The 13,485-nt window shown below is 31.7% G+C and overlaps 1 protein-coding gene across 1 annotated transcript; it reads right to left on the bottom strand.

The window, feature by feature from the left end:
- Positions 1-372: 372 nt before the first annotated feature.
- Positions 373-13,223, bottom strand: LOC143056099 (glyceraldehyde-3-phosphate dehydrogenase-like). Its single transcript, XM_076229186.1, has 10 exons — positions 13,145-13,223; positions 11,098-11,146; positions 8,728-8,824; positions 7,848-7,954; positions 6,782-6,872; positions 6,094-6,209; positions 3,405-3,638; positions 2,919-2,997; positions 1,309-1,490; positions 373-639 (listed from the first exon to the last, which is right to left on the bottom strand). The coding sequence occupies exons 2-10, from the start codon at positions 11,121-11,123 to the stop codon at positions 564-566; spliced, it is 1,008 nt and encodes a 335-aa protein (XP_076085301.1). The 5' UTR covers positions 11,124-11,146; positions 13,145-13,223; the 3' UTR covers positions 373-563.
- Positions 13,224-13,485: the final 262 nt, after the last annotated feature.

Genomic DNA, 13,485 nt, shown 5'->3' on the forward strand with positions numbered 1-13,485 from the left:
AAAATGAAACCTATCTAAATAAGACTGGTATGCTTATACCATATATAGAGAGGTATCAGTCTAAATTTAATTACACAAGGGAAGATACATTTTTGTTAAATCAAACTCCATACAGCAGCAAATACAAGGAACTGTTAAACCTTCAGGATTTTAACACATCTTCAAAAACTCAAATGATGGCATTTCATTAATTGATTGAAAATGTAACAAAACAGAAAATACAGCAGTGAAGTACAGCAGTGTTGGCAGGTCCTTGAAAGAGATGTGTGTTGTTGACTTTGGATCTGTATATTAATCCAATTCATCAGTTGCAACCATTCAACTTAATTAATGTTTAAAACTTGATTCATCCAGGCATAAATAAAATAACAGTTTAATACCATTAATAAATTATACTTTATTATGTCAGTTGTATTAGGAGTAAAAAGACCTAAGGTCTGTAAACAAAAACAAATTTCCAAAAGTGGAACGTAAACACCCAACAATTAGCACTAAAACATGTCCATCCAAGGAATTCAGTTTGTTCATATAAAAAGCAAAGGGATTTATATAATGTTGCTTGTCTATGCACTGTCTACTTTATTCATGTGTAGTAATAGATCAATCACTCTACAGCTGTACCCATACTCATTGTCATACCTAAAAATAGAAATGGTTTGTAATAATAACTAATTCTGTATACTAAATGTCTTGGAAGAGGAAACTTCAATATATATTATAATCATAGTGTGTTGTTTGTTGAGAAATGGGGAAAGCCACTTCATAAAATGCGCGTTTTTCCTCTTCGGAAGTCAGTTAGTTACCAAACGATAGGTCAATAACTCCCAAGAAACCGGAAGCATTACATTGGCGTTTTCTTAGTACCGGACAGGGCCGGAAAAGCACTGATAAAAATCCGCGTTTTACAAAATTGAACTGCTGCGTAACTGTTCGACTATTGGCCGTAATAGCTTAGTTTTTATAGCAAAATCATAAACATTACGGTGGTTTCTGTCAACACTTTCACACCCCTTTCTTTTAGTAATTTTATAGCGTTGACCGTGCACACATTTTTAGAATGAAGCGGTTTCAGTCAACACTTGCACACCCCAATGAATTTACAAAAAGAAGCATTAAATTATTAAATATAATGTGATTTACATGTTACAACTGTTCAAATTCTTGGTTTGCTACAACCAGGCCTAGGGATTGAAACCCACAGTTTCCTGCACTAGCTAGAATGCTACTAAACCACTGAGGAGGTTGTATCAAGATATGAGAATTTAGCTCTTACAATGTATCAATGTATAAGATATAAATTTTACTTACCATGAAACAAGTTTTACAAAGTTATCATTAAGAGCGATGCCAGCTTTGGCATCAAAAATGCTGCTCCTGTTGTCTCCACGGAAGTCTTCAGAGACAACATCGTCTTCTGTGTATCCCATAACACCCTTCATTGGACCCTCAGATGCTGCTTTAATGGCTGCTTTAATGTTATCATAAGATGCCTGCAATAAAATGTTATATTTTGTCAATAAGTACCTTGGATCATCTATTTTTAAGAAAGCATCAATAAGGTGTCAGATAGAGCCTGCTTGCAGTTTTGTGTGAGGCATTTTAATACAAAGAAAGAAATACATTGAATAAGGTTTCAAGTTTCATAAATTTTGCCACCAGGGACAACATTTAGGATATGACACAAATAAATATCAAGTAAAATAATTTAAGCTGTTTTTGATGTTGTTTTTTTTTTATGGCAGCCATTTCAAAAATGCTGGTCAAAAGATAATTTTTAAATAGGAATCAATTAAGAATCGCATCTCATACTCGTTGAAATTCTAGCATAACAATAATTTTAGATTAAATACTCAAATATTAATTCAAAATTGCAAGGAAATTAATTTGGATGCATTTTCAGCAAATTAAAATATTGGAAACCTTATATCAGTCAGGGGTACTACTTGTACAAGTTAATTTTATTTACTTGAAGTAAAAAAAAATATACACATATAAGTAAATAAATAATGTTTGAATAATCTCCCCTTATTTTTCTAATTTACTTGTATAAGTAAATTTTTCTTACAATCCCACAAAAATCCTCAAGTTTTGAGATGTAAAATCATGCCTTTAATGATTTTTCCCAGGTTTGCTCAATTTTTTTTTTATTAAAGTTCAATGTTTCATCTCATTAATACAACAAAGAAACTGATTGAGCAAAGATCTTGTATATTTGCGCAAGGCCTTCAAAAATTGCTCCTTTGGGGCTCGTAAATGAGCAGTGTTATGAAGATAACAAATGGGATTTTCATTGTCCATGAAATTACACTTAAATGATTAGTAAAGACATCTGCAAAGGGTACACAATTTAAAATTCTATTAGAGCAAAGAAATCTTAAGAATTCAAGAAAAAAAGAAAGGATGACTTTTTTACTTATACAAGTAAAAAATTCTGAATGTCTAAGGGACATAACTAAGCCATTTTTTTTTTTTACCTATACAAGTAAATAAAATTAACTTGTATAAGTATCCTACAATTTTACTTCTATGTGTATATTTTTTTTTACTTCTTCAAGTAAATAAAAATTACTTGAATATGTAGTACCCCTGACTGTATATAGAATAGCAAATTAATATACCTATACATAATTTTCAATTTCAAACTAGAATAGAATGTATTTACAAAGGAATCAGTTATTATAAATCCTAGCACAACAATATGGTTGTGTTTTTGTTTTTCTAATTGAATGGACCATTTTTCACAAATAAATATATGTACATCTACATATTAGGCACAAGAAAATATGAGTTACACTAGTTTATCTCAATGATTCAGAGGCTTTGGTAGCTTGAAGGCAGTTCCTGTTAATTTATTCTGTAAAAGGTATACAGACTTGATATAGAAAGGGAGATAACTACTATTTGTATCTACAACTTACACCATTTTTTAGTCTAACTGTTAGATCTACTACTGACACATCTGGAACTGGTACCCTGAAGGCCATTCCTGTTAATTTACTGAAAATGTACACACAAATAGGTTGTTAATTTACTTATATAAATACAATATGATGGTTGCAAGTTTTCGATATTAAATCTCATTTAAATCTTATCTTTCACTTTGTTTCTTATTAAAAACATTCCATAAGGAATCTGTTCAGTGACTATATCTTAGCCAATAAAATATTCCACGTTTTTTTTTATACTATAGACTATATCAAAAATGTTATCAGGTAAACATGGCAAACAGCATTTTTTTAGGAAAAAATTTGGAAATTTGATGTTCTATCTTGATAATTAATTGATGATTCTGATCTTATGCACAGTAAGAAAGGTGATGTAGAATCTGCCATTAACAGGTCTTAAATAAATCAAAAGTTTTCTATTTAACAACAATAGTTTGACACTTGACTCAGAATATTTACCCATTGAGTTCTGGAATGACTTTACCGACGGCTTTAGCTGCTCCTGTTGAGGATGGGATGATATTTTGTGATGCACCTCTGCCTCCCCTCCAGTCCTTCATGCTTGGACCATCAACGGTCTTTTGTGTAGCGGTCATTGCATGAACTGTGGTCATTAATCCTTCTACGATACCAAATTTATCATTGATAATTTTCACTAGAGGAGCCAAGCAGTTGGTTGTGCAGGAAGCGTTGCTGTAATAAATATGGATAGATTTTATTTCAAAAAAATCTTGTAATGTTCCTCATTGACCAGTCTTGGACTCATTACACTTTAGTCACAATTCCTGGTCATATCATTTCAACATTGGCAAGTCACACTTAACTTTCATGCCTTAGAGTCCAATATTGCCAATGAAGTATAAATTTATGTTTAAATAATCCAATTATTTGAAAACTGATTTATTGTTGAACAAAATGTTGCTTCTTAACATGAACATATGAACAAAATACTGTTTATTATTAATAGGTATACTTATTTACCTAGATTGTGTGAAAAAACAACAACTTTTTTATCCATACCCGATTTTATGTGGTCATGATGGTTTTTAACAAATTATGCATACATATACACAGATGTTGAATTTAAAACAAATTCTTAAAACCCCTTTCTCTCCCTTTACTAACTTTAATCATTATTATTAATTATAATCAATCAACAGTATTTAAATTTAACCCTTAGACTGCTGCATTGATTTCTATTGTACTTTTGTGTAATGCTGAGTAAAATTTTAATCACTGATGAAATAAACATGTTCACTTACAATTGCTGTATCTTTGTAAATATTGAATATTCATCAATAAAAGTTATATAATAAAGTATTGTTATATTCTGTATTTTTTATTTATTTTATTTTTGTGTGAGTCTCTGGTCATTTTTTACCTGTACAGGTGTGAATAGAGGTAAACAAAGGTAAAATTATGTTTTCATGTTTTATTAACGAATCCATCAATGAAAAAGTATCCATGACTTCAGAACTGAACCAATATAGTTAAAAATCTTTTTTAAGAACTAAGTTCCATTGTGATTATCAAAAAATAAAAGTTTCTTCTCAGACCAACGGCCTTTTTTATGCAAATATTTTCCGGTATTTCCCTCCAACTTTCACTGCGCCGACTTTTACTTCCATGTACAAATATATTTATACGACAAGTTCATTGTTAAAGCTTTCATCAATATATAATCTTGACAAACTTAAAGTTCGGGTCTATTGATGTGAGTCAATATTGATTCACATTTGAAAGGCGAAATGATAAACATCGCAAATCCCGTTTCATGTCATCCATTTTGAACAAGGTCTGGGAATCCCCGTAATTCTCGCTTTAAAAGTCTCCTGTTTGCAGTTTTGATAGAATGTTTCTATTTCTGTCTATTATATCTTCGGTTCTCGTTCAAATCCTTTTCATCGGCCGCCGCTGTTGAATCGTTATCATTGAAATACTTCTGAACGTGTTGGCCATTTCTCCAAATAATGTCCGCCATTTTGTCACTTTTTTCATTAAAAATTTTCACTTTCGGTTTATCGCTTATACCTCATTAAAAGTCAAGAGACATTCGAAAGAACGCAGATTTTTAACCAATCAGAATCCATACAAGTCGAAACTGCCGCAATCTCATGAATATTGACTCCGCCCATTCCATGGTAACTGTGTAAACAAACGAGTTACGGAAAACGACTATAGTCGCGAGTAGCAGTAGCGGACTGTCTTATCGGAACGACAATAGTCGCGCGTAGCAGTCTAAGGGTTAATATATTCCATTAAAAATCAAATTAAGTTATTTTCCATTATCAAATTGTTTATGTTGTCAGGACAATAACATTGTGAATATTACATAACAATATGTTAATGATTGCTTGCCAGAGATTTATTTGGCAACATGCATGTCAAGATTGATTTTGGTTAAAATACAAAGTATCACGTTTTAGATGTGTGGTCGAGTATTATACATAACATACACTAAATGATCTCAAGATGTAATCTGACAATGAACTAACCATCTTCCTCTTATATTAAAATATATTACAAAAAAGCAAAACTATAACATCTTTTAATTTTCAAAAAAGATACAAGAAGATGTGATTTGAGTGCCAATGAGACAACTCTCCATCCAAATCACAATTTGTATAAGCAAACCAGTATAGGGTCTTCTACACAGAGCCTTGGCTCACACCAAACAGCAAGCATTAATCAAAAGACTTATATTATCAGATTTAACATGTTAACCAAGTTCCTGTACCAAGAGACATTACTAAATTCTATCATGCAGATACTGAGATTGAAGTAAGATAGCAGTTACATCTGATGTGTTGCTGAACACTCATCCTGTTTTGGCAAATATGTAAATATTTTTTAACCCTTTCCTCCATTGACATTTTTTTTTTGCATACTTGATTCGCATGGGATTTTTCAATAAAATGCTAAAAATATGCTTTAAAATATAAACAAATTGCGAAAAAAAAATATTTCATCAAATAAATCGAGTCAGATATTCTTATGAATATCCTTTTCATATTGGATGCAAATTTTATAAAGTCTGAAGCAGACACTTTGTAGTCAAAGCGCTTCAACTGAGGTACTACACAGGCGTCAATATGGAGGAAAGGGTTAAATAACAGATTTACATATAATTTACAGAACATTATTATACCTGACAACAGTAAGATCTTTTGTGTACTTTTCCTCATTGACACCCATTACAAACATTGGACTGTCACTTGATGGTGCTGAGATAACCACTTTCTTGGCACCTCCTTTAAAATGGGCCTACAAAATAAATTATGATATTTGCTTATAACTGATGCAAAATAGCATCTGAAACCAGTTTAACCTAACCACATAACATGTGACCGACCCAAGCTGTATCAGTTGTCTTTTTTGGTAAAATCTCTATATTTACTGTTCATATATATCTTTTTGTGATAGTTGGTTAAGTTACATTTATTTACAACTTATTAGTCTCTGGCGGTAAAGAGTTACACATATTGGATACAAACTTGTTTATTGTTGAAAATCATTGTTATCTGTGTCTTTCTGTTATTTCTGTTGTAGGGTTGCTGCTTCAGTAACTTGTACTCCGACTCGTTTATATTCAATATAAAGGAGTATAGAAAAAAAGTTATAAGGGTTATTCTAGGAAAAATATAAGAAAAGGGGGAGGAGGTTGGTTGTATGGACAACACTTTATTTATATTGTACCACCCATAGTTTTAATTTCATTTATAACAGAAAAGTATTAGCTTCTTTCCTCACTAACAAAAAAAAACACTTTATGATATGGTGCCCAACCTTCCAATACATGTTTTAAGGAACAGCCTTATCTGACATGAATAACTTACAGATGCTTTATCTTTGGTTGTGAAGACACCAGTAGACTCAACAACATATTCTGCTCCAGCATCTCCCCATTTGATAGCTGTTGGATCTCTCCTGCAAAAATAAAACATTGTGTTACTACTCTCAACTACAAAATATGGCTTTCATCTTTTGGACAGCTATGATGACATCTTACTGTAATCTAAGTACTACTAATTCAATTTACTGGGAGCAATGCAAAAAGTAAAACAATCCCTTTACTTGTTAAATATTCTGCCTTTTAACAGATTTTGTCAATAATAACTTTTATTAAGGTGGTATGGGTGTCTACATTAAAGATGATAGAATTTTTCATGGTATGCCAAAATGTAGTTTAAATTGGGATATGTTCAAAAATATTATTAAAATGATAAGTCACCAAGCATTTTCTCAAACTACAGGTTGTGACAAAATAACACACTTTGTATGAATTCTTCAGGAAAAAAACATAATTATGTGATCAAAAGCTAAACTAAATGATAGAATTGTAAAATAAAATATGAGAAGATAGCTTTTAGAAAATGCTTTGAGAATATCAAAAGATAGGGTCATTATCCTTTTGGCACAATTTTTTGAAAATATAAAAACATTAAAAATCAAGCAAAAGTAATCTACATTTGTAAAAATATTAATATCTATTTGTTAAAATCTTAATCTGCATTCCTCATTAAATTTTGCTAATTTGATTGAAAATCTGGACCTTAGATTTTCCCTTATAAATATACAATCCAAGGTGGTGAAAGACATCCATACTACCATATCTTATCTCTCACACTAAATTACTTACACTTTAAAAATCAACCAGACCAAAAATAACCATTCATGAGAACTTATCAACTTTTAGGACTTTTAAATCCCTTAAACATGTTCCAGATAACAGCAAGTATTTAAAACTACAATCACATATAAAGTTGGTTAGCATAAAACAAGAGTGTCCTTAACCATTTGCTACCTGAACATTTCAAGTCTGCCATGGGCCATTAATTTTTGGTCCACCTATGAAACAAATATTAAAAATATTGCAAGTGAAGTACAAAAATACAAACATACTCTCCAAAAACAGTGATAGCATTTCCATTTATGACAAGTTTTCCATCCTTTGCTTCAACTGTTCCTTTAAAGCGACCATGTGTGGAATCATATTTAAACATGTACACCTAAAAAAGAGATAACACTATCAAGCATAATACATTGATAATAACAAGAGAGCATGTGTTTTAATGCTAAGCATCCCCTACTTGTAATTCATAGAATCAAAAAGATCATTTGACTTAAGAATTTAATCATGATAATAATAATTTTTACTAAACTAAAAGTGTACACCATTACAACTGATCAATGTTAAGGCCAACAATACATATGTTTCTTTAATGTAACCATCAGGAAAAAAATGGGATCAACTGTTCAGCAAATCTTTGTTAATTCTATTATTGGATAGGTCAATTTAGATCCTGTATTGCATTTACCATGTTTACCTACATTTAAGGTATTCCAGCCAATTAAACATTATCAAAGTTGTATTTGTCAGTCACTGTAGTCAATCTAACTCGATTTTAGACAATAGTACTTGATAATAAAATTTGGTACATGTTTAAAGATAGCGGTGAAACAAAAAACATTTTTGTCAAGAATAACTGTTGAAAATATAATTTCTCTAATGTTCAGTGAAAATGACTCAATAGTGGAGATAACAAAAACATGAATTGCAAAATACATATGTACATAATGTAATCTGTAAAGTGTGGTTTAATCAGCTAGAATAAGATTTTTTTTTAGGAAATGCTAGAAATTTAGAGATGCTTACATACTTTTATAAGAGATGCAAGCTTATCAGTTTTTAATCAAAACAAAATATAATGCGCTAACAGTCGTCACAGTTGCTAGTTTTCATCTTAATTAAAGCAGGAAACAAACATATTTTAATAATTACCATGTATTCAAGGTCAATAAAAGGATCATTAACAGCTACAACTGATACCCCTTTGTCTAGGGCAGCTCGCATCACCAGACGTCCAATACGTCCAAATCTAAAAATAAATAAAAAAATTCTGAATGCTTTTCATTGATTTTACAAGCCTTCTATAAAGTACATCTATTCCTAAGAAATTATTCAAAAACATTTAAGAAAAAGAAAGACAAAAGCACATACACATCAAAAGTTTATTCTTAAGATTAATAAGAAATGAAGATGCCAACACCGGCAGGAAAACTTGACCATAGCCAAAATTATCATCAGTAACTGAGAATGTTTCAGTGTACATGTATCTCTTCTTAGTCTACAAAATGTATATATCAGACCTGCCAACTTTTGAAAATCTCCATGGGGGATTTAGCGCGCGACAAGATTTTTAAGGGTTACAATTTTAGCGACTTTTCTGTGAGCATTATTTTTACTCCTTAAATAGTCTAAGTTCTCTTCTTTTTTCTTTTGGAATACTAATAATGAGCTTGTAGGCCTTGATTTCTTTTATTTGTATGATTCTTGTACTATTAAATTATAAAATTGACAAAATAACTGAGAAAATGGCATTAAAAATAAAGGATTCAAAGTAGAGACACCCCATTTTCCCCCCTCCAATGACCTTCTCATCTATGAACCTTGACTCAAAACACCTAAAATTTCATGTCCTAAAGTAAGAAGGATGAAGGCAGATTTTGATTAAGTCAGGATTACTTATCAGTATCAATGAGAAATTGGATACAATTTGAGTTATCTTTCTTTGTATTTAGAGGTGCTCTTACCGGCGGAGGCTTATACAGTAACACAGTAGAAGTGTATACAAAATGGCGTCGATTTTAAATCAACAGAGAATCAACAGACACACATGTCTGATTTCAAAAATAAAACAGATTTCAAGATAAACGATGTTTTCTTGAGAGTTCATTACAGTTCTCATCTTTCAATTAATTATGATTTTGCTGTGGAACTACGGCAAATGTTGAAATTGTGCTTGTATGATAAATTGATTAAAATTGAAAGGCTGTTTGATCAAATTGAAAATTTTGAGGACTGTTACGACCCATTAGGTAATCTGATTACATACAACCACTAATTATGACACCTGTTGTTACTGTTGATTAGCGTAGGGTCATTAACTTGTCATAATATGTCCCCAGGTAAAATGATTGAACTTTTAAAATTGATCAGAAAACTTCAAAATCGGTAAACAATAATTTTTTCGGGTATATTTCTTGAAAATCGGGATTTTGACTAATTTTACGATCCCGATATCGGGATTCGGGTTGAGGGGTAAAAATCGGGATGATACCGCGAAAATCGGGATAGTTGGCAGGTCTGATATATGCATAATGAATAATAACCATGATAATTGTCTTGTCACATTTTATCCTGTTTACAGTGAACAGGAAACAAATATTTCTTCCTTGTAAACATAATGATCCTCTTAGTGTTAAAATATGTTTATTTTTTATCTGAACAGGAAACAACATTAAAACTTCAGAGTTTTAATAAAATATATTGAACATATTGAACTAGCAACTAGTATTATAAAGGATTATTTGTCTGTGCCATCTATGCATAGAAATGGGGAGATGTGGTACAAGAAAGTCATGATGTATTTGAGAACCTGTTATACATTATCATGATTATGCTCATTATATTTAATTCATGTCCAACAACTCTGCACCACATAAGCCTGACCAGTGGCATTAAATCCATCATAGGAATGGCTGTCTGAGAAATGTCTGTAATACTACAATTTGCATTAAAGTCATCTTCGCTAGCCAAGGGTTACGATCCACTCCCGCTCTCTTCACCCTTGGCGGATTGAGCCAACGTTTGTGATAACAATGTTGCGCCATCTATCGGAAGATAAAAATCACGACAATTCTGAATACATTAGTCTTGACCAATGGTAGCACTTGAACTTTTCAATTTGGAGGTAAAAACACGGTAGCGTCTAGATTCTACACACTTGGTAAAGCCGGAAATAGAAGCATACGTCAACATTCATGCATTTGTGCATGAAACATACACAGGAACTTCTATTTGTTGATTAAAAACATTCAAGTTTTCACTAAATATAGTCGTATGTTTAGGGATGTAAAGGCTTGTTGCACAAAAAACACGTGGCAATTGTTTACAAACACTTTCTACATTTACACGTGATCATGTTATAGGCGCATTTTGATTGGATGCAGTGAGTTTTGACTGCAACCAATAAAAATCCTTACCTTGTGTCTCCGAAATGTTATCTCAATCCGCCAAGGGTGAAGAGAGCGGGAGTGGACCGTAACCCTTGGCTAGCGAAGATGCATTAAAGTTTGATTGGTAACTTACCCATTGATTCCTACTTTGAGAGTCATACTGGTGGCTTAAAGGAGCTGTACTGTAATAAAGAAAATTCATTTAGTGTCTAAGGCCATGGAAAAATAATTCATGGTTTCCCCTAACCCGGCCGGGTCATTGTTTTACTGCCGGGTCATTTAATTTTTCTGGAGAAAAAAAAATTTAAAAAAAAAGAAAAAAAAAAATTTTTTTTTTTTTTTTTTTTTTTTGCAGAGACAACAAAAAGTGTTTGAAATATGCAAGATTAAAGTTCTGCTGTAGAAACAAAACATATAGATATAAAATTATGCATGGTTACAAAAAAAAAAAGAAAAAAAAAAAGAAAGCCTGCCTGCCGGGTCTTTAAAATTTTCACATGTTAGGGGAAACCAACAATTAATTTTCCATGGCCTAATACAATGTATCATGCAAATCATCCCCCCCTTTTTTTTACAATCATGTTGTTTCACTTTGCACCAACCTAAGAACCTTATCTGTTGACAAAAAAGAGGAAATATACTAAAAAAAAAAAAATTTGGAATATGCTTTTAGTCTAAATCATGTCAATTTTAGTGTTGTGAATCAGCTGGAAAATTATTATTAATTTATCAAAATTATCAGAGCAATCATTCTTTATTTATAAAAAAAGATGTGTGGGTATGATTGCCAATGAGAAAACTCTCTAAAAGAGACCAAATGACACCAGATTTAACAGCTTTAGGTCACGTACAACCTTCAACAACGACTCAAATGAGCAGAGTCCATACTGCATGGTCAGCTAGAAATGGCCCCAAATGACAAAGGTAAAATAATTCAAATGAAATTTTTTATTCACTGATTCAAGTAACTGTGTGTCCACAATTGTTGGAAGTAAGAGTTGTCTATTTATAATAATTACCTATTTAAGTACTAATTATCTTGCTAAAATTATCTGAACAACATCTGTGTTGATAGGATGACCGGTCATGTCAGGTGACGACCTTGTACTGAATTTGGGATAATGTCATGAAAAATCACTTTTTTAAGTATCATACCTGTATTTTCTTTTTTTTTTTAAATCACTTCTTAAAATGTAATTATTCTAGTTACCCCCACTAATTTCAACACTCACATCAGTGAAATTTGATTGCAAACAATAAATTTTATTACATAATTGTGAGATGCATGAAACCTTGAATATTACAGGAATATTACCCCGACTGCCTTCATTAACGTTACATGATTTAAGCATTATGTGACTTAAATGTGAATGTTTAATACTAAATAACCTTTTTGTCTATGATTTGACATGCACCCATTTATAAGTTTGTACAACAAACATGACAAAAGGGAACCAAAACTGTACAAAGGACACAGGTTTGTCTGCACTCAGAATAATTTATGTGGTTTAAATACAGCCCTGTTAGCCAAACGATCCACACAAAAAAAACTTAAACAGGTGTATAAGTCATGCCGATAATGCTGACAGTAGCATTCATGCTATATGTATATATCATCATGTAAGCTGTCACTGATTTACGTATAAATTAATCCGACCTTGACACCATCCTACCGGCGAACATATGAAGGTCATTACAAGAAAAATCTTATTAAATGCCGTTAAACTTGTCTTTTCAGATGTTTTTTTTCAATTTAAAAGTAAATGAAATTGTTTTTGAAAGATGTGATCGACTAGACAGAAAGCATGCGTGATTATTTTATGAGATTCAGGAAGAATGACATCCGACACTTCGACGGACGTGCTGATGAATGAAAACTGTAGAAAGTCACAATTATCGAACACAATAATTATAATAAACATTTTCTACAGTTTGCTTTGACTGTCACTGATGTAAAAAGTCTTGAAATCAATGGATTTTTTTAATTATAAATAGTTAAATAGACACGGATCAGTCTGCACCAAAAACTTTTTCAACTACTAGTCCGAAGACCAATATTCTGACATTTTTCTTATTGGGCCAAACAAAGTTTTGCAAAAACTTACTAGTCCGAATGAAATTTTACTAGTCTGGGGCATTTGACTAGTGGCTAACCGTGCAGACTGACGGATTCATCTTACCTTGCGACGCCGGTAGCTGAAAGGTCCAGAAGGTATAGAGCATGCGCAACATTCCAAATTTGGACATCCGGGTGTTCTCTTGACTTGTCGTTATCATAAGGCGTTTTGAATTATTTTTTTATTTTAGATTTTGTACACAGCAAGGATTTGTATACACAGTATTACACATCCTTGTACACAGTATAAAAAAAAAAAATAAGAAAAAATGCTTTCAAAATAAAAAAAAAAAACAACATAGAATGAAATTTAATATAGAGTGGGGTGCTCATTTTCGCCATATCTTTCCATGTTTTCTTCAGTGTATGTTGAGGTCTTTATGTTTTTGAAGTATACTAATATTT

Source organism: Mytilus galloprovincialis, chromosome 13, assembly GCF_965363235.1.
Source record: "Mytilus galloprovincialis chromosome 13, xbMytGall1.hap1.1, whole genome shotgun sequence".
In the NCBI taxonomy this organism is placed as follows: domain Eukaryota; kingdom Metazoa; phylum Mollusca; class Bivalvia; order Mytilida; family Mytilidae; genus Mytilus; species Mytilus galloprovincialis.